At 41.1% G+C, this 20,782-nt stretch overlaps 4 protein-coding genes across 4 annotated transcripts; all 4 read right to left on the bottom strand.

The window, feature by feature from the left end:
- Positions 1 to 213: 213 nt before the first annotated feature.
- LOC101070852 (olfactory receptor 1D2-like) lies at positions 214 to 1,247 on the bottom strand. Its single transcript, XM_029840284.1, has one exon. It carries the CDS (start codon positions 1,245 to 1,247, stop codon positions 324 to 326), a length of 924 nt encoding a protein of 307 aa, XP_029696144.1. The 3' UTR covers positions 214 to 323.
- Positions 1,248 to 8,534: 7,287 nt separating this feature from the next.
- On the bottom strand, positions 8,535 to 9,458 carry LOC105419391 (olfactory receptor 1D2-like). Its single transcript, XM_011620933.2, has one exon. It carries the CDS (start codon positions 9,456 to 9,458, stop codon positions 8,535 to 8,537), a length of 924 nt encoding a protein of 307 aa, XP_011619235.1.
- A 1,426-nt stretch (positions 9,459 to 10,884) lies between these two features.
- LOC115252612 (olfactory receptor 1D2-like) lies at positions 10,885 to 14,070 on the bottom strand. The gene is made up of 4 exons (XM_029848144.1): positions 13,155 to 14,070; positions 12,683 to 12,876; positions 11,150 to 11,244; positions 10,885 to 11,047 (listed from the first exon to the last, which is right to left on the bottom strand). The coding sequence occupies exons 1-4, from the start codon at positions 14,068 to 14,070 to the stop codon at positions 10,885 to 10,887; spliced, it is 1,368 nt and encodes a 455-aa protein (XP_029704004.1).
- Positions 14,071 to 16,398: 2,328 nt separating this feature from the next.
- On the bottom strand, positions 16,399 to 17,347 carry LOC101065869 (olfactory receptor 1D2). The gene has a single exon (XM_003979792.3). It carries the CDS (start codon positions 17,341 to 17,343, stop codon positions 16,399 to 16,401), a length of 945 nt encoding a protein of 314 aa, XP_003979841.3. The 5' UTR covers positions 17,344 to 17,347.
- Between the last annotated feature and the right edge of the window lie 3,435 nt (positions 17,348 to 20,782).

Below are 20,782 nucleotides of genomic sequence, written 5' to 3'. Positions count from 1 at the left end.
ACTGTAAATAAAAATTAAGCATAAAAAGCACCACACACAACAAAAATCTAAATATGCAAAAGGGAGGTACCGGACTCAAGGTAAATAAAAAGCAACACTGTAGTGTTAGATGAATTCATGTTATTACTTTATTCTTTTCATTTCAAAAACAAAATATTATCAATGGACTGACCACCTCAGCCCCCCACATGAAATTTCAATCAACAATTACTGCATTATATATCCCAAAATATGAGTGAAGGGTTGTGAGTAAAGGAACTTAGAAGAGATTTTTAAAAGCGAAAAACACACATTTTCTCTCTGCAGAACTTCTCAAGAAATTACTACAATCTTTTCAGGCATAGAAAACTTTGAATTCTGTTTCTGATGGCTGTCAGTTTTATACCATAGATTAAAGGATTAATTAGTGGAGGAAAGAGCAGAAACTGTATTGCCATAAAATTACGGGCACCTTCTGATAACTGTCCAGAGTCAAATCTCATATGCAACAGATCAAATAGTAAACATATCTTCGCAATAATCAAAGATGATAAATGTGGCAAACATGTTTGCATAAATTTCATCCTTTCTTCTTTACGTGTTAGGCATGTTTTCATGATATAGAAATAAGAGTAAATGACATACAGAAAATGACAGAAATAAAATGTGATCGTGAAAGCAGGAGAAAATACAGTTGTTATCGAGGGAGTACATTCTAATCTACGTATTACATAGTTAACACAATATATTCTTGATATCTGCGAGCCACATAACCTCAGAGTTGATGTTAACGTTATAGTTATGAGCAATTGACCCACTGGAAGAATCCAAGCAGCAAACACAAGCAGACACATTCTCTGAGGATTCATCACAGAGTGATACACCAGAGGTTGACAGATAGCAACATATCTGTCATAGGCCATGAGTGCCAAAAAAGAAAAAACAGCACATGCTGAGGAGTTCACAACCAAACTCTGCACGAGGCATCCTGCATAAGAGATGATGTGAGAGGTCGACAGAATATCTATCAGAAATTTGGGATAAAAACCTGCTGTCCCATAAAGTGAGTTGATGCAGAGGTTGCAAAGAAAGATATACATGGGTTCATGAAGACTTTTATCCATTATTATCGTCAAAATGAGGGTTACATTTACCTGAACAATCACACAGTAACAAACAAAGGTGAGAGCAAATAAAGTAAATCTGTAATTTATAATGCCATTGAATCCAGAGAGGGTGAACATGGTCACGTCTGAAGCGTTATCCATTACAAGATGAGATAATGTTGTTACCATCCTCTTGATTGTGTTGATGAGAGCTCTCAGCATTGTAAGCGGCTTCCCTGGTTGAAGGACAGGAGTGTCCTGTCTTCACTGGTGAGTCCACATTTCTTTTTATACCTTCCTGGATGGCATTAAAGCTACAGTCATTACTTTAAAAAAAAAAGTCAGTGGAGCACTTCAGAGAAACACCACTTGACTCCACCTTCCTTCCTTTTGTCTCAAAAGAAACCCTGACTTCAATCAACTGCTGAAAATATGGGGGTGCTGGCCTCCTTTAGAATTCCATCCTACTCCTAGCGCAGTACATTAGCAGAATGAGGCATGAATGTAGCCCTGTGGAACTCCACAAACTAAGGGCACAGTTCCATATTAACAGAATGTAATAAGTTATGAGACATTTAGACAAAGCCACTTTGAAAACACTAAAAAATAAAATAATTATCTGTTAAGTCTCACTTATTGTAGTTTAGTGGTGAAGTACAGTATTGCGCAAAAAACCTCGACCAAATTTTTCAGTATTATTTTTTGTACAATTTAAAATAGTTATAGCTTATAGATTTTGTGTGAGCCATCAAATGACAAAATTTTGGACTGTCAATAGTACTACAGTAAAATCTTGGTGGTCAACTGCCAAAAGAAAATTTGCAGAGAAAAATCATCTTTGTCTTGCATGTTGGTGTTTGTGTGTTCTTTTACATATGACATACTGAGTAACAATTTACATGATCAGCTTGCAAAGTGAGGACATTCTTTCTTAGTAAGGACATTTTGGCTCACTCCCACAATTTCAAAGGGGTGTTTCAATTTTAAGACATGATTTTAAAGGGGAGTTTAAACTACTGATGGTGAGCCTTTGAAGTCAGCATGTGATGTCAGGTTTAATAACTGTCCCCAAGCAATTTTACTTAAATTGCTGAATATCAGTGCTCTGTGAATTAGTAAATATTTTTTGGCCAATAATATTACTTAAGATACTTTTATTCAATAAATAAATTGCATGTAGCAGAAGCATGTTTAGAAACAAATTGGAAGAAAAGGACAAAAAAATAATCATAACAGATGTGTACTCAATATTTTTAAACACACCAGAAAATATCAAATATTTTGCTTTCTGGATGGCCTGTTGTGCTGTGGTCTGTTGTGATCCAGGATTCCCAGTTGTGTTTTTCCTGCAGTGGGCGTGGTGGAGCCGTGCTCCTGCCACCTGTTGGCGCACCTGCAGGACATTAGTGATCAGCTGCCTATTTAAGGTCTAAGACTCCGGCCTACCAGTGTCGGAGGATTTTTGTGGGACTTGGTATTTCTGGTGTCTTTGTTAGTTTTGAAGATTCTTGTGATTTTTGTGGCTCGACGCTGGAGCTCTTCGTGTGAAGAATTGTTGCTTCCCAGCAGTCCAGGAGGACTGTCCTTTTGTGTTTGTTCAATAAAACCAGTTTTTGGACCTTTCGTCACTGCGTCTTGCTTGCGCTCGGGTCCTAGACAACCTCGAATCGTAACAGAATCCTCCGACCAGGATGGACCCGGCAGATCAAGACGCAGTGCGCCGTATGCTGGAGGCTCAAGGGAGGTTGTTGGGCCAGCACGACCAGCTCCTCACAGATATTTGGACTTCGCTCCAGACACTCAACACGAGCGTAACGGACCTGCTCTTTTCGGGACGGGCGGAGCAGGTACTGTCTCCACCAGCCCCGGAGGCGCTGGAAGTCGTTCCGCAGCGAGTGGCCGCTGCACCACGGGAGCCCCACGTACCCATCCCGGAGCGATATTCTCGTGAGGCTGGCGTGTGTGCCAGTTTCTTGCTTCAGTGCTCCCTAGTTTTCGACCTCCAGCCCCTCACCTACCCCGGCGACAGGGCGAAGATCGCCTTCGTCGTGAATCTTCTCTCTGGGAGGGCAGTCCTGGAGAACCACACACCCGCTTCTTCCAGTTTCCCGGAGTTCACTGCGGAATTAAAGCGGGTGTTTGATCATCCGGTCCAGAGTGGAGAAGCGGCATCCCAGATCCTGTCCCTGTGCCAAGGTTCCAGCTCCGTCGCGGACTATTCCATCCGGTTCCGCATTCTCGCGGCCGGAACGACGCGGCCCTCCGGGGGGTGTTCATCCAAGGACTCGCGGAGGCACTCAAGGATGAGTTGGCCACCCGGGAGGAGTCTGGGGACCTGGAGACACTCATCAGCCTGGCGATCCGGCTGGACAATCGTCTGCGGGAGAGACGCCGGCAGAGGAACAGGGACTGGCCAGGGAGGAGTTCGGAGAGTGCGTCTGGGCGAAGTGGAGCTCCTGTTGAATCGTCAACTCTGGTCCCTGCTACACCTCAGGAGGATGTTGCTGGTGAACCTATGCAGTTGGGACGAACCCAACTGTCCCACGCAGAGTGGCAGTACTGGCGGTCGGCGAACCTCTGCCTTAATTGCGGCCAGGCTGGCCATTTCGTCACTGATTGCCCGACCCAGCCAGGGGAACTAGGCTCATCAACACGCGTGGGAGTGTTGGTGAGCGGTTCCTGTTCGTGCCGCCCTGCTTAACCCTGCCGTGCACGCTCCGCTGGGGCCGGGAGTCGGTCTCTGCGCCATTCTTGGTGGACTCAGGCGCAGATGACAGCTTCATAAGCCAGGACTTGGCCGTGCAAGCCCGTGTCCCCATCGAGACTCTGCCCGAGCCAAGACCCGTCATTGGCCTCAAAGTGGAGGTCCTGGCTATGGTGACGCACCAGACCCAAGAGCCGCTGCAGTTTTCCTGGGGGCCACATCCTGGAAAGTGGAGAAGACGGCCCCGGCGGCCCAGCAATCGGTTCTGGATCAAGGTGGGGTCCTGTCGAACTGGCTGTTCGTCCCGGAGGACAAGGTGGCGGTGCCCTTGGTGCAGGCCGACGCACGCCGGTGGAGGAAGAAGCGGAGACGGGGCTGCGCTGCACTCATGCTGGCTTCCCAGCGCTCTCAACGGCAGGCCATCAGCACCGGACTCTGTTCCCGTCCTATCAGCCTGACCAGAAGGTCTGCCTCCCTACGAAGGACCTCCCGTTCCAGGGGGGGCCGGTCACTGAGTTAGACCTGGTCCCTCCGTCCGAGCCCCCGCCTCCCCCCCAGGTCGTGGATGGGGGGGCTGCCTACAGAGTCCGGCGCATCCTGGACATCCGTCGACGGGGACGAGAGTTCCAGTTCCTTGTCGAATGGGAGGGGTACGGGCCGACGAGGCGATCGTGGGCCCCCCGCCTTTTCATCCGGGACAGTGACCTCTCCCGTGACTTCTACCGCCCCCACCAGGATAAGCCTGGTAGGGCACCAGGGGGCGCCCGTTGAGGGGGAGATAATGTTGTGATCCAGGATTCCCAGTTGTGTTTTTCCTGCAGGGGGCGTGGTGGAGCCGTGCTCCGGCCACCTGTTGGCGCACCTGCAGGACATTAGCGATCAGCAGCCTATTTAAGGTCTAAGACTCCGGCCTACCAGTGTTGGAGGATTTTTGTGGGACTTGGTATTTCTGGTGTCTTTGTTAGTTTTGAAGATTCTTGTGATTTTTTGGCTCGACGCTGGAGCTCTTCGTGTGCACCCGAAGGAAGAATTGTTGCTTCCCAGCAGTCCAGGAGGACTGTCCTTTTGTGTTTGTTCAACAAAAACCAGTTTTTGGACCTTTCGTCACTGCGTCTTGCCTGCGCTCGGGTCCTAGACAACCTCGAATCGTAACAGAATCCTCCGACCAGGATGGACCCTGCAGATCAAGACGCAGTGCGCCGTACGCTTGGACACGATGTGTTGGTTCTGATCCACTTCCTCATTGTGCTTCTTCACGCCAAGCCTGCGCCCTTTAAACTTACGCGAGATGGTTTATATTTCATTATCTTTTCTGAATAAATTTTCTTGTCTGTCACTTCTGACGTGGTCCAGGCAGAAACTGTTCCAGCCTTTTTTATGAGCAAACCTAGAAAGCAAAATAAGGCATTTACATAATGTACCCAGCTAACCAAGATTTTTAGGTATACCAGTTAAGGGAGAACTTCCCATTTTACTCCTTAAACTGTGGTTCCAACAACTACGCCTGGTATTTCAGAGGGTCTTAAGGGTTATATTGCACAATGTAAAACATGCAGCTTATTTGTTCATTTTTAGGAACAATATACTCAATAAAACAGAACCCAAATGTAAACTCAAGAAAACAATTCATGTCACAGCTGCGGGCAATCATGCCCGTGAGCCGCTTCGCCCTGCAAGAGGCTTCCTGATGACTTTCCAGCATATTCCTGTTTGCCTGTCTGCCCAGTTCCGACCTTGCCTGTCCCCGACTATTCTGTTCTGCTCGCTCCCCGGAGAAACCTGTCTGTTGTCTGTGTCCGACAATAAAGCGGTGTTCAGCCAAACTCGTGTGTCGCATTTGGGTTCTTATCTGGTCCCTGACAAATTCATAGATGATATTTTATGAATATAGTTTGAGCAGTACTATGGAAAGTTTCCTCTATTTCTGTTGTCTTGTCTACTCAAACTTTGTAACTTGTTATTTTTGCTCATTTCTTAAATTGTCAATAGACTGACCACCTCACACTACTTTGTGAAATATCAGTTTAGGAAATACGAGTATAGGATTGGTGTAATATGGCACATTAAAAAAGAAAACTTTCTGAAAGAACATTTTTATTCTCTTCAGAACATTTTTTTAATTAATAACTTTTTCTACATAGAAAACTTTGAATTCTGTTTCTGATCGGTGTCAGTTTCATACCATAGATTAAAGGATTGATTAGTGGAGGAAAGAGCAGGAACTGTATTGCCATAAAATTTCGAGCACTTTCTGATAACTTTCCTGAGTCAAATCTCATATGCAACAAATCAAAAAGCAAACATACAATTACAACTATTAAAGACAATATATGGGGCAAACATGTTTGTATAAATTTCCTCCTATCCTCCTTGGATGTTAGGCATGTTTTCATGATATAGAAATAGGAGTAAATGACGAGGAGAACATGACAGCAATAAAATGTGATGATGAAAGCAGAAAAAATGACAGTTGTAATGGAAGTTTGACAGACTAATCTACGTACGACATAGTTAATACAATATATTCTTGAAATCTGTGAGCCACATAACCTGAGAGTTGATGTTGATACTGTGATCACAATAAACTGAGCCACGGGAAGAATCCAAGCAGCAAACACAAGAGCAGAAACTCTGAGAATTCATCACAGAAGGTCTCACTCATTTCTCAGGTATGCTTTAATCAGCTTCAATTTGGAGAAGCTACTCTCTGATGCAGCAACTGCCACTTTTACATACATGAAGCCAGACTTTATGTTAACAATCAATGTTCCCTCTAAACTGCACGCTTGCGCAATCGCGCACTGCTTGCACATACTCAGCGCACAAGAAAATCTATGCAGCGCACAAAATAAAATTCAACAGAAACATATTAATATCTAATTTTAGAACTGATATAATCTAGTTAATTAGACCGGTAATATTGTTTTCTGTACCATTTTGCAACGTAACCCAATGAGCGACAGGTGTCCAGCCAATAATCCGATACAGTTCACTTATGCTACGCAGCCAATCATGGCACTGACAGCGTTTGCGTATGTGCCCTGCCTTTACTCGCCGTGCACGTTAGCTAGCTAACAACAGTGCAGCGGAGTTAAGAGACGCAAATGCTAATCCCTTATCATGGCGAAACGAACGGGCAGATCCACATCCACTCATCAAGCCAAAGTAAAAAAGAAATGCGGTTCTTTTAAGATGGAATGGCGGTCGGAGTATGTGCAAATAGAAGAACAAGCGGTGAAACTGAGTGAGATTTTTTCCCAGGCCAAAGCAGGACTCTTCCTATGGTTAAAGCAGGACTCTCACATATAACATAGTACACATCTCATGAACAACAAGATTTTTGTCTTTTTCATTTTATGTGCTGCTGTCATTTCATTCTGTTAATAAGTCATGTAACTTGCTATGATCCAAGGTTTTGAACAAGTGTGATACTGGTGTGTGGCCACAGGGTGCCCATCTGATGTTGCTCACAGTGGTCCTCTGTGTGCTCAGGGAGCTTGTCTGTCTGCTCAGACACATGAGAAATTAGAGGGAACATTGTAAACAATGTTTGGAGAAAATCTCTGAATTCTACTTTGGTGAAAAAAATACAATCCTTCCATCGACATAGATATAAATGGATACTGGATACTGTTTGCTTAAACTGAAAGTTGGGATTTTTCTTTTCTTCCCATGAATTGATATCCTCTCAATATTTTATTGTGCAATCTTTCCAAGCATAATGTGAAAGAAATTTAAATTATACAGCTACATACAGACACATGTTATGCAGTAATATGTTCATACATAAATATATACAAACACAACCTACATCTACCCAAAACCCTAACCCTTAATATGCAGTAGAAAAACATGAATTTAAACTAGTTACAATTATGAACATCAAAGTGCATATCTGTCTGGCACGATATGATAACATGATTACATAAAAATGATCCAAACTCTAAATGGAAACATTCTGCTTCATAATGTTGATTATAACTTGCAAATAAATACAATGAAGTTCTCATTTTTTAACTCTTACATGAGGTTATTATTTCAAAACATAAACACACCTGTGAAATTATGTCAATTATATGACAAAGGCACATATACCAAACCATTTTTATGCATGGCATGTCTCCTTTCAGGTTCACAGGGAAGTCACTGGTGCATTTAGATCAGGGCAAGGCCAGTTCATCGCAAGGCCCCGACGTGACAATTTGGGGTTTCTCTACCTTGCTTGAGGGTACCTTAACAGTACTCTGAAGGTATCTTCCTACCAGAACACCTACCAAGTTTTGTCTGCACTGGGGCATGAACGAAGAACCCTTAACTTCTCAGCCCAGTCCCCCACAGACTGGACTGTCTGTACCCCAAATAGCTCTCATATAGAAAGATTATTATAGAGAACAAAATAAATAAATACAAAGGATTAATTCAACTGTAAATAAAAATTAAGCATAAAAAGCACCACACACAACAAAAATCAAAATATGCAAAAGGGAGGTACCGGACTCAAGGTAAATAAAAAGTAACACTGTAGTGTTAGATGAATTCATGTTATTACTTTATTCTTTTCATTTCAAAAACAAAATATTATCAATGGACTGACCACCTCAGCCCCCCACATGAAATTTCAATCAACAATTACTGCATTATATATCCCAAAATATGAGTGAAGGGTTGTCAGTAAAGGAACTTAGAAGAGATTTTTAAAAGCGAAAAACACACATTTTCTCTCTGCAGAACTTCTCAAGAAATTACTACAAACTTTTCATGCATAGAAAACTTTGAATTCTGTTTCTGATGGGTGTCAGTTTTATACCATAGATTAAAGGATTAATTAGTGGAGGAAAGAGCAGAAACTGTATTGCCATAAAATTACGGGCACCTTCTGATAACTGTCCAGAGTCAAATCTCATATGCAACAGATCAAATAGTAAACATATCATCGCAATAATCAAAGATGATAAATGTGGCAAACATGTTTGCATAAATTTCATCCTTTCTTCTTTACGTGTTAGGCATGTTTTCATGATATAGAAATAAGAGTAAATGACATACAGAAAATGACAGAAATAAAATGTGATCGTGAAAGCAGGAGAAAATACAGTTGTTATCGAGGGAGTACATTCTAATCTACGTATGACATAGTTAACACAATATATTCTTGATATCTGCGAGCCACATAACCTCAGAGTTGATGTTAACATTATAGTTATGAGCAATTGACCCACTGGAAGAATCCATGCGACAAACACAAGCAGACAAATTCTCTGAGGATTCATCACAGAGTGATACACCAGAGGTTGACATATAGCAACATATCTGTCATAGGCCATGAGTGCCAAAAAAGAAAAAACAGCACATGCTGAGGAGTTCACAACCAAACTCTGCACGAGGCATCCTGCATAAGAGATGACGTGAGAGGTCGACAGAATATCTATCAGAAATTTGGGATAAAAACCTGCTGTCCCATAAAGTGAGTTGATGCAGAGGTTGCAAAGAAAGATATACATGGGTTCATGAAGACTTTTATCCATTATTATCGTCAAAATGAGGGTTACATTTACCTGAACAATCACACAGTAACAAACAAGGGTGAGAGCAAATAAAGTAAATCTGTAATTTATAATGCCATTAAATCCAGACAGGGTGAACATGGTCACGTCTGAAGCGTTATCCATTACAAGATGAGATAATGTTGTTACCATCCTCATGATTGTGATGATGAGAGCTCTCAGCATTGTAATCGGCTTCCTTGGTTGAAGGACATGAGTGTCATGTCTCCACTGGTGAGTCCACATTTCTTTATATACCTTCCTGGATGGCATTAAAGCTACAGTCATTACCTTTAAAAAAAAGGATTCAGTGGAGCACTTCAGAGAAACACCACTTGACTCCACCATCCTTCCTTTTGTCTCAAAGGAAACCCTGACTTCAATCAACTGCTGAAAATATGGGGGTGCTGGCCTCCTTTAGAATTCCATCCTACTCCTAGCGCAGTACATTAGCAGAATGAGGCATGAATGTAGCCCTGTGGAACTCCACAAACTAAGGGCACAGTTCCATATTAACAGAACGTAATAAGTTATGAGACATTTAGACAAAGCCACTTTGAAAACGCTAAAAAATTAAATAATATTTATCTGTTCAGTCTCACTTATTGTGGTTTAGTGGTGAAGTACAGTATTGCGCAAAAAACCTAGACCAAATTTTTCAGTATTATTTTTTTGTAGAATTTAAAATAGTTATAGCTAATAGATTTTGTGTGAGCCATCAAATGACAAAATGTTGAATGCCGTTGGTCGCCCAATCATTTTGACAGCTTGGCATTCAAAATGTCCCATTGCAAGTATGTAACCAGAAGAGGAGAGGTGAAAGAATCAAACCCTGTGGCGCCCCCATTTATCAGTGTATATAATGGAACGTCCTTGAAACACCGGAACAGCCAGTAGTAAAAAATGACCATGATGAAAATCGGGACTGTCAATAGTACTACAGTAAAATCTTGGTGGTCAACTGCCAAAAGAAAATTTGGTTGGTGTGTGCAGAGAAAAATCATCTTTGTCTTGCATGTTGGTGTTTGTGTGTTCTTTTACATATGACATACTGCGTATCAATATACATGATCAGGTTGCAAAGTGAGGACATTCTTTCTTAGTAAGGACATTTTGGCTCACTCCCACAATTTCAAAGGGGTGTTTCAATTTTAAGACATGATTTTAAAGGGGAGTTTAAACTACTGTTGGTGGGCCTTTGAAGTCAGCATGTGATGTCAGGTTTAATAACTGTCCCCAAGCAATTTAACTTAAATTGCTGAATATCAGTGCTCTGTGAATTAGTAAATATTTTTTGGCCAATAATATTACTTAAGATACTTTTTATTGTATGTAGCAGAAGCATGGTTAGAAACAAACTGGAAGAAAAAGACAAAAAAAAAAATCATAACAGATGTTTACTCAATAATATTTGTAAACACACCAGAAAATATCAAATATTTTGCTTTCTGGATGGCCTGTTGTGCTGTGGTCAACCTTATACAAAGGTGTGTCTGTGTGTGTGTCCATCTATTTGATATGTTATATGCTACATGAAATTTGCCCTTCCATCCTACTGAGTGGCAAAGCTCTCAGTGAGCCTTTTCTTTCTGCGTTCTTTCTCCACAGACAGCATGGCCAAAGCATTCAGGTGATCCTGTGTTATGGTGCTCCTCAGGAAAGTCTTGATCTCTTTAGAGTAGAGAATCAGCTCTCTGACTTTACTGTGGTCACGGCTGTTGTTACAAAAATCTTAAAAACAGCCTCAGTGAACATGACCAGAAGTCTTTTCTCTGTTGAAACTGTAACAAATCAGTGCCGCGCTACAAGTCCTGAACTCCATGTTCTCGTAGATGAGGGATAGCTCTGTTCTGAGCTTAGCCCTGTTCAGCATAGGACGGGCCTCTACAGTGGTTTCCAGTGCTTTCAGGAACTGGACAGAATGGAGAACGAACAGGTCTCCTTGTCACAGAGTGGCACTGACAAGGTGCTTGAGAAGAGATTTACTCTTCAAACTCAGGATAGTATCACATAGCTGTGGCATGATAAATAGTAGAAAGAATTAACAATTTTTAAAAATGTAATTGTGTCCTCTTTTGAGTTAAAAGCTGAAAACATCTCACTGGGTGGTTAGAAAACACAAATTTAATGTTACAGAGGCCACAATGATTAAGTCTCTGAAAAGCCCTGGTTTATCTGGGGCCAGCTCAAAAGCTCCACAGAATTTAATGCAGGTTACTATCTTGGACACGATGTGTTGGTTCTAATCCACTTCCTCATCGTGCTTCTTCACACCAAGCCTGCGCCCTTTAAACTTACTAGATATGACTTATGTTTCATTATCTTTTCTGAATAAATTTTCTTGTCTGTCACTTCTGACGTGGTCCAGGCAGAAACTGTTCCAGCCTTTTTTATGAGCAAACCTGAGCAAACCTAGAAAGCAAAATAAGGTATTTACATAATGTACCCAGCTAACCAAGATTTTTAGAAATACCAGTTAAGGGAGAACTTCCCATTTTACTCATTAAATGTGGTTCCAACAACTACACCTGGTCTTTCAGAGGGTCTTAAGGATTATATTGCACAATGTAAAACATGCAGCTTATTTGTTAATTTTTAGGAATAATATGCTCAACAGAACCCAAATGTAAACTCAAGAAAACAATTCATAGATGATATTTCATGAATATAGTTTGAGCAGTACTACGGAAAGTTTCCTCTATTTCTGTTGTCTTGTCTACTCAAACTTTGTAACTTGTTATTTTTGCTCATTTCTTAAATTGTCAATAGACTGACCACCTCACACTACTTTGTGAAATATCAGTTTAGGAAATACGAGTATAAGATTGGTGTAATATGGCACATTAAAAAAGAAAACTTTCTGAAATAACATTTTTATTCTCTTCAGAACATTTTTTTAATTCATAACTTTTTCTACATAGAAAACTTTAAATTCTGTTTCTGATCGGTGTCAGTTTCATACCATAGATTAAAGGATTGATTAGTGGAGGAAAGAGCAGGAACTGTATTGCCATAAAATTTTGAGCACTTTCTGATAACTTTCCTGAGTCAAATCTCATATGCAACAAATCAAAAAGCAAACATACAATTACAACAATCAAAGATGATACATGGGGCAAACATGTTTGTATAAATTTCCTCCTATCCTCCTTGGATGTTAGGCATGTTTTCATGATATAGAAATAGGAGTAAATGACGAGGAGAACATGACAGCAATAAAATATGATGATGAAAGCAGAAAAAATGACTGTTGTAATGGAAGTTTGACAGACTAATCTACGTACGACATAGTTAATACAATATATTCTTGAAATCTGTGAGCCACATAACCTGAGAGTTGATGTTGATACTGTGATCACAATAAACTGAGCCACGGGAAGAATCCAAGCAGCGAACACAAGAGCAGAAACTTTCTGAGGATTCATCACAGAGTGATACACCAGAGGTCGGCATATAGCCACATATCTGTCATAGGCCATCAGCACTAAAAGTGAAAAATCAGCACAAGCTGACGAGTGCACAATTAAACTCTGCACAAGGCATCCTGCATAAGAGATGACGTGAGAGGACGACAGAATATCTAGTGCAGTGTAGTGTGAGATGAATTCATGTTACTACTTTATTCTTTTCATTTCAAAAACAAAATATTATCAATGGACTGACCACTTCAGTCCCCCACGTGAAATTTCAGTCAACAATTACTGCATTATATATCCCAAAATATGAGTGAAGGGTTGTGAGTAAAGGAACTTAGAAGAGATTTTTAAAAGTGAAAAACACACATTTTCTCTCTGCAGAACTTCTCAAGAAATTACTACAAACTTTTCAGGCATAGAAAACTTTGAATTCTGTTTCTGATGGGTGTCAGTTTTATACCATAGATTAAAGGATTAATTAGTGGAGGAAAGAGCAGAAACTGTATTGCCATAAAATTACGGGCATCTTCTGATAACTTTCCAGAGTCAAATCTCATATGCAACAGATCAAATAGTAAACATACAATTACAATAATCAAAGATGATAAATGTGGCAAACATGTTTGCATAAATTTCATCCTTTCTTCTTTACGTGTTAGGCATGTTTTCATGATATAGAAATAAGAGTAAATGACATACAGAAAATGACAGAAATAAAATGTGATTGTGAAAGCAGGAGAAAATACAGTTGTTATCGAGGGAGTACATCCTAAACTACGTATGACATAGTTAACACAATATATTCTTGATATCTGCGAGCCACATAACCTCAGAGTTGATGTTAACATTGTAGTTATGAGCAATTGGCCCACTGGAAGAATCCAAGCAGCAAACACAAGCAGACACATTCTCTGAGGATTCATCACAGAGTGATACACCAGAGGTTGACATATAGCAACATATCTGTCATAGGCCATGAGTGCCAAAAAAGAAAAATCAGCACATGCTGAGGAGTTCACCACCAAACTCTGCACGAGGCATCCTGCATAAGAGATGACGTGAGAGGTCGACAGAATATCTATCAGAAATTTGGGGTAAAAACCTGCTGTCCCATAAAGTGAGTTGATGCAGAGGTTGCAGAGAAAGATATACATGGGTTCATGAAGACTTTTATCCACGATAATTGCCACAATGAGGGTCACATTTACCTGAACAATCACACAGTAACAAACAAAGGTGAGAGCAAATAAAGTAAATCTGTACTTTATCATGCCATTGAATCCAGACAGGGTGAACATGGTCACGTCTGAAGCGTTATCCATTACAAGATACGAGATAATGTTGTTACCATCCTCATGATTGTGTTGATGAGAACTCTCAGCAGTGTAAGTGGCTTCACTGGTTGAAGGACAGGAGTGTCCTGTCTTCACTGGTGAGTCCACATTTCTTTATATACCTTCCTGGATGGCATTAAAGCTACAGTGATTACCTTGAAAAAAAGATTCAGTTGATAATTTCAGAGAAACACCTCTTGCCTCCACCATCCCTCCCTCCCTTCCTCAATCTCGAAGGAAAACCTTCCTATGATCAACTGCCAAATTTATTGGCACTGGCCTCTTTGTGAACTGCATCCTACTCTATGCATAGTATATTAGCAAAGTGGGGCACAAATGTAGCCCTGTGGAACTCCATAAATTAAAGGTACAGTTGTTTATTAACAAAATTAATCAGTGCTAAGATATTTTGACAAAACCACTTTGAAGACACTAAAAAATAAAATAAGATTGTGTCTGTTTAGTGTCACTTATTGTGGTGTAGTGATGAAGCACAGGATTGCATAAAACCAAAAGCCTCTACTAAATTTTTTAACAATATACCTGAATGTTCAATAAAAATGTGTTATGGCCAATAAACGTCATTTAAAAGAAAACCAGGGCACAAAAGAAATCTGTGCAATGTGCTGCTGGACACTATTACCCGGCAAAAGATCCCTGTATTCAACAGTTAAGCTAGGATTAGGTTTTGAGGAAATCTGAGGCACCCAGCTTTCTTACACTGGACCCAAAATGCAACAGACAGATCCACAACATGTTAATTAAAAAACTCAGCATGAAGAAAAAACCCAAAGTGCAAAAGACAAAAAGCACTGGAAACCCCAGGGGACAAAGAAGACAAAGTACGGGAGATGAGTTCTACGATTGCAATGGGAAAAACCACAAAAGCACAAGGTGAAGTTCTGGTGCTGGTAAAGACTGAAACATGCAGAATTATCTGACACTGAAAGAAAGCCACAGTTAATTGGTGATTGGCTGCTTCCAGACCAGGTTCTCCTGCCAGTTTCCTGCCTGAGTGACCCAACTGACAGTGACAGATGCAGAGAGAGAAAGAGAGAGAGAGCAGGAAAATAAAAAATAAAAACAAGGCACTGGAGAAGCTACTCTCTGCAGCAACTGCCACTTTTGCATACATGAAGCCAGACTTTATGTTAACAATGTTTGGAGAAAATCTCTGAATTCTACTTTGGTGAAAAAAATACAATCCTTCTATCGATATAGATATAAATGGATACTGGATACTGTTTGCTTAAACTGAAAGTTGGGATTTTTCTTTTCTTCCCATGAATTGATATCCTCTCAATATTTTATCGTGCAATCTTTCCCAAGCATAATGTGAAAGAAATCTAAATTATACAGCTACATACAGACCTACCTGCATCTACCCAAAACCCTAACCCTTAATATGCAGTAGAAAAACATGAATTTAAACTAGTTACAATTCTGAACATCAAAGTGCATATCTGTCTGGCACGATATGATAACATGATTACATAAAAATGATCCAAACTCTAAATAGAAACATTCTGCTTCATAGTGTTGATTATAACTTGCAAATGAATACAATGAAGTTCTCATTTTTTAACTCTTACATGAGGTTATTATTTCAAAAGATAAACACACCTCCTGTGAAATTATGTCCATTATATGACAAAGGCACATATACCAAACCATTTTTATGCATGGCATGTCTCCTTTCAGGTTCACAGGGAAGTCACTGGTGCATTTAGATCAGGGCAAGGCCAGTTCATCGCAAGGCCCCAATGTGACAATTTGGGGTTTCTCTACCTTGCTTGAGGGTACCTTAACAGTACTCTGAAGGTATCTTCCTACCAGAACACCTACCAAGTTTTGTCTGCACTGGGGCATGAACGAAGAACCCTTAACTTCTCAGCCCAGTCCCCCACAGACTGGACTGTCTGCACCCCAAATAACTCTCATATAGAAGGATTATTATAGAGAACAAAATAAATAAATACAAAGGATTAATTCAACTGTAAATAAAAATCAAGCATAAAAAGCACCACACACAACAAAAATCGAAATATGCAAAAGGGAGGTACCGGACTCAAGGTAAATAAAAAGCAACACTGTAGTGTTAGATGAATTCATGTTACTACTTTATTCTTTTCATTTCAAAAACAAAATATTATCAATGGACTGACCACCTCAGCCCCCCATGTGAAATTTCAGTCAACAATTACTGCATTATATATCCCAAAATATGAGTGAAGGGTTGTCAGTAAAGGAACTTAGAAGAGATTTTTAAAAGCGAAAAACACACATTTTCTCTCTGCAGAACCTCTCAAGAAATTACTACAAACTTTTCATGCATAGAAAACTTTGAATTCTGTTTCTGATGGCTGTCAGTTTTATACCATAGATTAAAGGATTAATTAGTGGAGGAAAGAGCAGAAACTGTATTGCCATAAAATTACGGGCACCTTCTGATAACTTTCCAGAGTCAAATCTCATATGCAACAGATCAAATAGTAAACATACAATTACAATAATCAAAGATGATAAATGTGGCAAACATGTTTGCATAAATTTCATCCTTTCTTCTTTACATGTTAGGCATGTTTTCATGATATAGAAATAAGAGTAAATGACATACAGAAAATGACAGAAATAAAATGTGATCGTGAAAGCAGGAGAAAATACGGTTGTTATCGAGGGAGTACATTCTAACCTACGTATGACATAGTTAACACAATATATTCTTGATATCTGCGAGCCACATAACCTCAGAGTTGATGTTAACGTTATAGTTATGAGCAGTTGACCCACTGGAAGAATCCAAGCAGCAAACACAAGCAGACACATTCTCTGAGGATTCATCACAGAGTGATACACCAGAGGTTGACATATAGCAACATATCTGTCATAGGCCATGAGTGCCAAAAAAGAAACCTCAGCACATGCTGAGGAGTTCACCACCAAACTCTGCACAAGGCATCCTGCATAAGAGATGACATGAGAGGTCGACAGAATATCTATCAGAAATTTGGGGTAAAATGCTGTTGTCCCATAAAGTGAGTTGATGCAAAGGTTGCAGAGAAAGATAAACATGGGTTCATGAAGACTTTTATCCATTATTATCGTCAAAATGAGGGTTACATTTACCTGAACAATCACACAGTAACAAACAAAGGTGAGAGCAAATAAAGTAAATCTGTAATTTACAATGCCATTGAATCCAGACAGGGTAAATATCATTACTTCTGAAGCGTTATCCATCACAACATGTAAGTTAATCATGTTACCATCCTCACAACTGAATTATGTTGATAAGTGCTCTCAGCTCTCTCTCTGTAATCAGCCTCGTGTCAGAAAAGCTGTTCTCTCTCTGCTGTTGAATCCACATTTCTTTATATAGTTTCTTGATATCAGTGATGAACTTTCATTAAAAGAGATTCTGTTCAGCATTTGGTCAGTCCCTCTCTCGGTTTGACTCCTCCTTCCTTCGCTCCATCCCTCAGTCCTGCCTTCAATCACCTGCTTCAGAATTGCCAGATGACATGTTTTCAGTTGTTGAGCTTTTCATAAAATTCACTTACTGGTTGAAGGCAAAAGGTTGTACCGCCTTTGTCTTTAGGTTTTTCTTAATTCTTTATTGCATACTTTCAACAATATGTTTTTAAAAGTTCTTCATAGATTTTGACCTATATTAGCATGTCAGCATGATAGAGTCACCAATTTGTTAGGGGTTAGTCTAACCAGGACCCAAATGCAGACAGACAACAATGACAACAGGGCCGAAATAGCCAGTTGATTAACAATTGGCCGCAGGTGTGACTGTCACCAGCAGCACCTGCAGTCAAGTGGCTCCACCACGGCCCCTGGAGAAAGAACTGTCAGGGCCATTGGAGTACATTGTCATTGTCATGTTCCAGAAATCATTTGGAGTTGAGATTAGATTTGGACATTGTGCATTGACCTGCTAAAAGTAGCAATCAGAAGATGGACACACTGGTCATAAAGGGATTAGTGTGGTCCGTAGCAATACTTGAAAAACTCATGGTTTTATTTGATGCTCAATTGGTACTAAGGTGCCCAAAGCGTGCTAAGAAAATAACCCCAACATCATTACATGCTTTCATGTTGGTGAAGCCAAATTCTGATCCTACAATGTGAATGTCACAGCTGAAACCAAGACTTGTCAGACCAGCTAACGTTTTTCTGAACTTCTGTTGTCTAACAGGAGTGGCATCTGGTGTTGTCTTTGGCTGTAGCCAAGGTTGGAGGTGCTGTACAATCAGAGATGGTATTCTGTATTTCTTGTGTGACGGCCCACTAGGTAGCCTCACGTCTGGGTCAATATTTGGAAATGGTGTTTTTGGCTGCGCTTGGTCTTGTGTTGTGTATGGCCTGCAGATGGAGCTGTCTGCAGCTGTTGGGTGGCCACCACTCCAGGTGTGGCTCGTTGACCTGATGAGCCAGGCGATGGCTTAAAACCACTGTTCTGATCTGGTGTGAAGGAGGGAGACGGAGGTCGGGCTGATCAGAGCGAGGGTCAGCTGCGGCCGTGTGCAATTGGAAAACCTGCCGAACGCGTGAACTTGAGAGTGCCAGTCTCATTGCTAAAGCCTCGTTGGCTTCCCCCCTTTGTTTGGAATCTCGTTAGACCTTTTTGCACCTTACACTTTCCCCTTGCTGATACTGCATTATATTCTTCAGTTCACCTTCAGCATTGACTTTGCACTTTAATTATTTAATAAATCCCATTTTGTTAAAATCTTTAAAACGTGCGTGGTCTCCCCTTTTATGTTGTGGTCATTCTGAGCCAAGTGGCCATGATATATGGAGGCTCGTCCGGGATCGTAACCTGTCTGTGGAGTGGTGAGTAACTACCGTAGCCTAATCTGTCGCTGCGTCAAAGCGATCAGCTGTTTCTGGCTTATTAGTGTGCCAGCTGAGTTTTGTTGGGGAGACCTGGGATTTTGAAAAGTAGCCTAACTTTGGGGAAGTAAAAGACTGGTAGCTCAGTATTTGCTTAAACCCTTCATTTGAGTTAACGTTACTGGGGAGCTTTGGTTTTGGTAATCGTTAAAGTTTTGGAGCTTTTCCCGTGGTAGGCTGTAGGGCGCTTTGCACCGTTTTTTGTGTTTTTTGTTATTTTAGCTTGCTATTTTTGCGCTGCTGCCTGGGCAGAAGACCCAGCCGTGAGGGACAGTTGTTCAGTCAGGACAGCTGAAACTCATCGGTATCGAGTTTAAAAATTTTGGCTCTGGGGCAGAGCGTGAAGAGACAGGTGGAGTTTAGTGGGGGGCATTAGATACGGGAATCGCTTCATTCATTCATTATTCTCTCCCAGTACGTGTCGGCAGTGTTTAGGCCACTTTTTGTTAATTGATTGCTCGCTGTGCCATGTCTGACCTTGATTTGTTTTTTTCAGCTCCGACTGGAGGACCTTCAGTAAGGCCCAGTTATTGGAGGTAGCTGACCACTACCACTTGGAGGTAACCGAGTTAAAGGGGAGAAAGAAACAGGAAGTGTTCGATAGCTTGTTAACTTTGTTAATGGAGCTCCAGGTGTTGTCGGGCGGTACGCAAATAGAAAAAGCTACCCATGCAGGCGCGTCAGTTTTCAGTGAGATGGGAGACCATCATTTGAGAATTATTACAGTTACAACATAAAAAACAAAAGGAGCTGGCTATGCTCAATTTGGAACAAAAGAGACTAGAGTTAAAAACTAAAGAAGAGGAGCACTTGTTAGAAATAGAACGAATGCGTAATCATCGCAGTGAGCAGGGCAATGTGAATAATATGGTTAAATTACTGCCTAACTTTAATGAGCGCGATCCAGAGATTTTTTTTTCTTTATTTGAGCATGTTGCAACTGAACGTGGCTGGGGCGTTTCGGATCAAGTGATACTCTTCCAAACTGTATTAACTGGCAAGGGCCAGGAGGCGTTTATTGCGTTGTCACCTTCGGAGAGAAGGGAGTATGAAACTGTGAAAAATGCTGTACTAAAAGCGTATGAACGAATTCCTGAACATTATAGACAGAAGTTTAGGAATTGGCGAAAAACGGACAAACAAACTTATACGGACGTGGCCAGGGAACTTGTGAGTCTTTTCAATCGGTGGTGTGTGTCTGTAGGCGCAAATACTTACGAGGCATTAACTGATTTGGTAATCCTAGAGCAGTTTAAGAACATATTGCCTGAGAGGATTGCGACCTATGTGTATGAGAATAAAGTAACATCCGCTGCTCAAGCCGCTGGCCTTGTGGACGAATTTGTGTTAACTCACAAATCCTCCCGTGATCGGTCACAATCAGAGTATAGCCGTCCAGATCGTTCTCAGCAAGAGAATAGCCGTTTCGGTGGCCGTTTCTTTTCGGGCAATGACGCGCAAAGAGGGCCTCCGAGCAGGCATGGGAGTGCAGCCCGCTATCAGGACGATTTGATTGAAAAGTGTCGCTATTGTTTTGAGCCAGTCCACTGGAAAAAAGAATGTCCTTTACTCGCAGCTCGAAATAAAAATCGTTCTGGGAGCACTAAACCAGTGGGATGTGCGGCTCCAGCTAAAATTGATGCGCCCCAAACTGAGCATGAGCCAGAGTCGGTGCGCCCGATCCTAGACATAAATGGCAAAGATGTCGCAACTACAACTGAACATATCGACTACAGTCCATTTATTACGGAGGGGTTCGTGTCAATTGTGGGCGATGCGAAGAAAGTCCGCGTCCGTA

Source organism: Takifugu rubripes, chromosome 1 (assembly GCF_901000725.2).
Source record: "Takifugu rubripes chromosome 1, fTakRub1.2, whole genome shotgun sequence".
Taxonomy (NCBI): domain Eukaryota; kingdom Metazoa; phylum Chordata; class Actinopteri; order Tetraodontiformes; family Tetraodontidae; genus Takifugu; species Takifugu rubripes.
This window is presented reverse-complemented; position numbering and strand designations above follow the sequence as displayed.

Excerpts from the sequence above, each read along its gene's own strand:
- LOC115252612 (XM_029848144.1), bottom strand. The coding sequence starts at position 14,070 with ATGGATAACGCTTCAGACGTGACCATGTTCACCCTGTCTGGATTCAAT. Across the intron at positions 12,877-13,154 it reads AAGTTTTCTATGCCTGAAAA|GATGCCTTGTGCAGAGTTTA; the intron begins GTTTGTAGTAAT and ends TCTCTTATGCAG. Across the intron at positions 11,245-12,682 it reads CTCAGTTTATTGTGATCACA|TTCCTGAAAGCACTGGAAAC; the intron begins GTATCAACATCA and ends CATTCTGTCCAG.
- LOC105419391 (XM_011620933.2), bottom strand. The coding sequence starts at position 9,458 with ATGGATAACGCTTCAGACGTGACCATGTTCACCCTGTCTGGATTTAAT.
- LOC101070852 (XM_029840284.1), bottom strand. The coding sequence starts at position 1,247 with ATGGATAACGCTTCAGACGTGACCATGTTCACCCTCTCTGGATTCAAT.
- LOC101065869 (XM_003979792.3), bottom strand. The coding sequence starts at position 17,343 with ATGATTAACTTACATGTTGTGATGGATAACGCTTCAGAAGTAATGATA.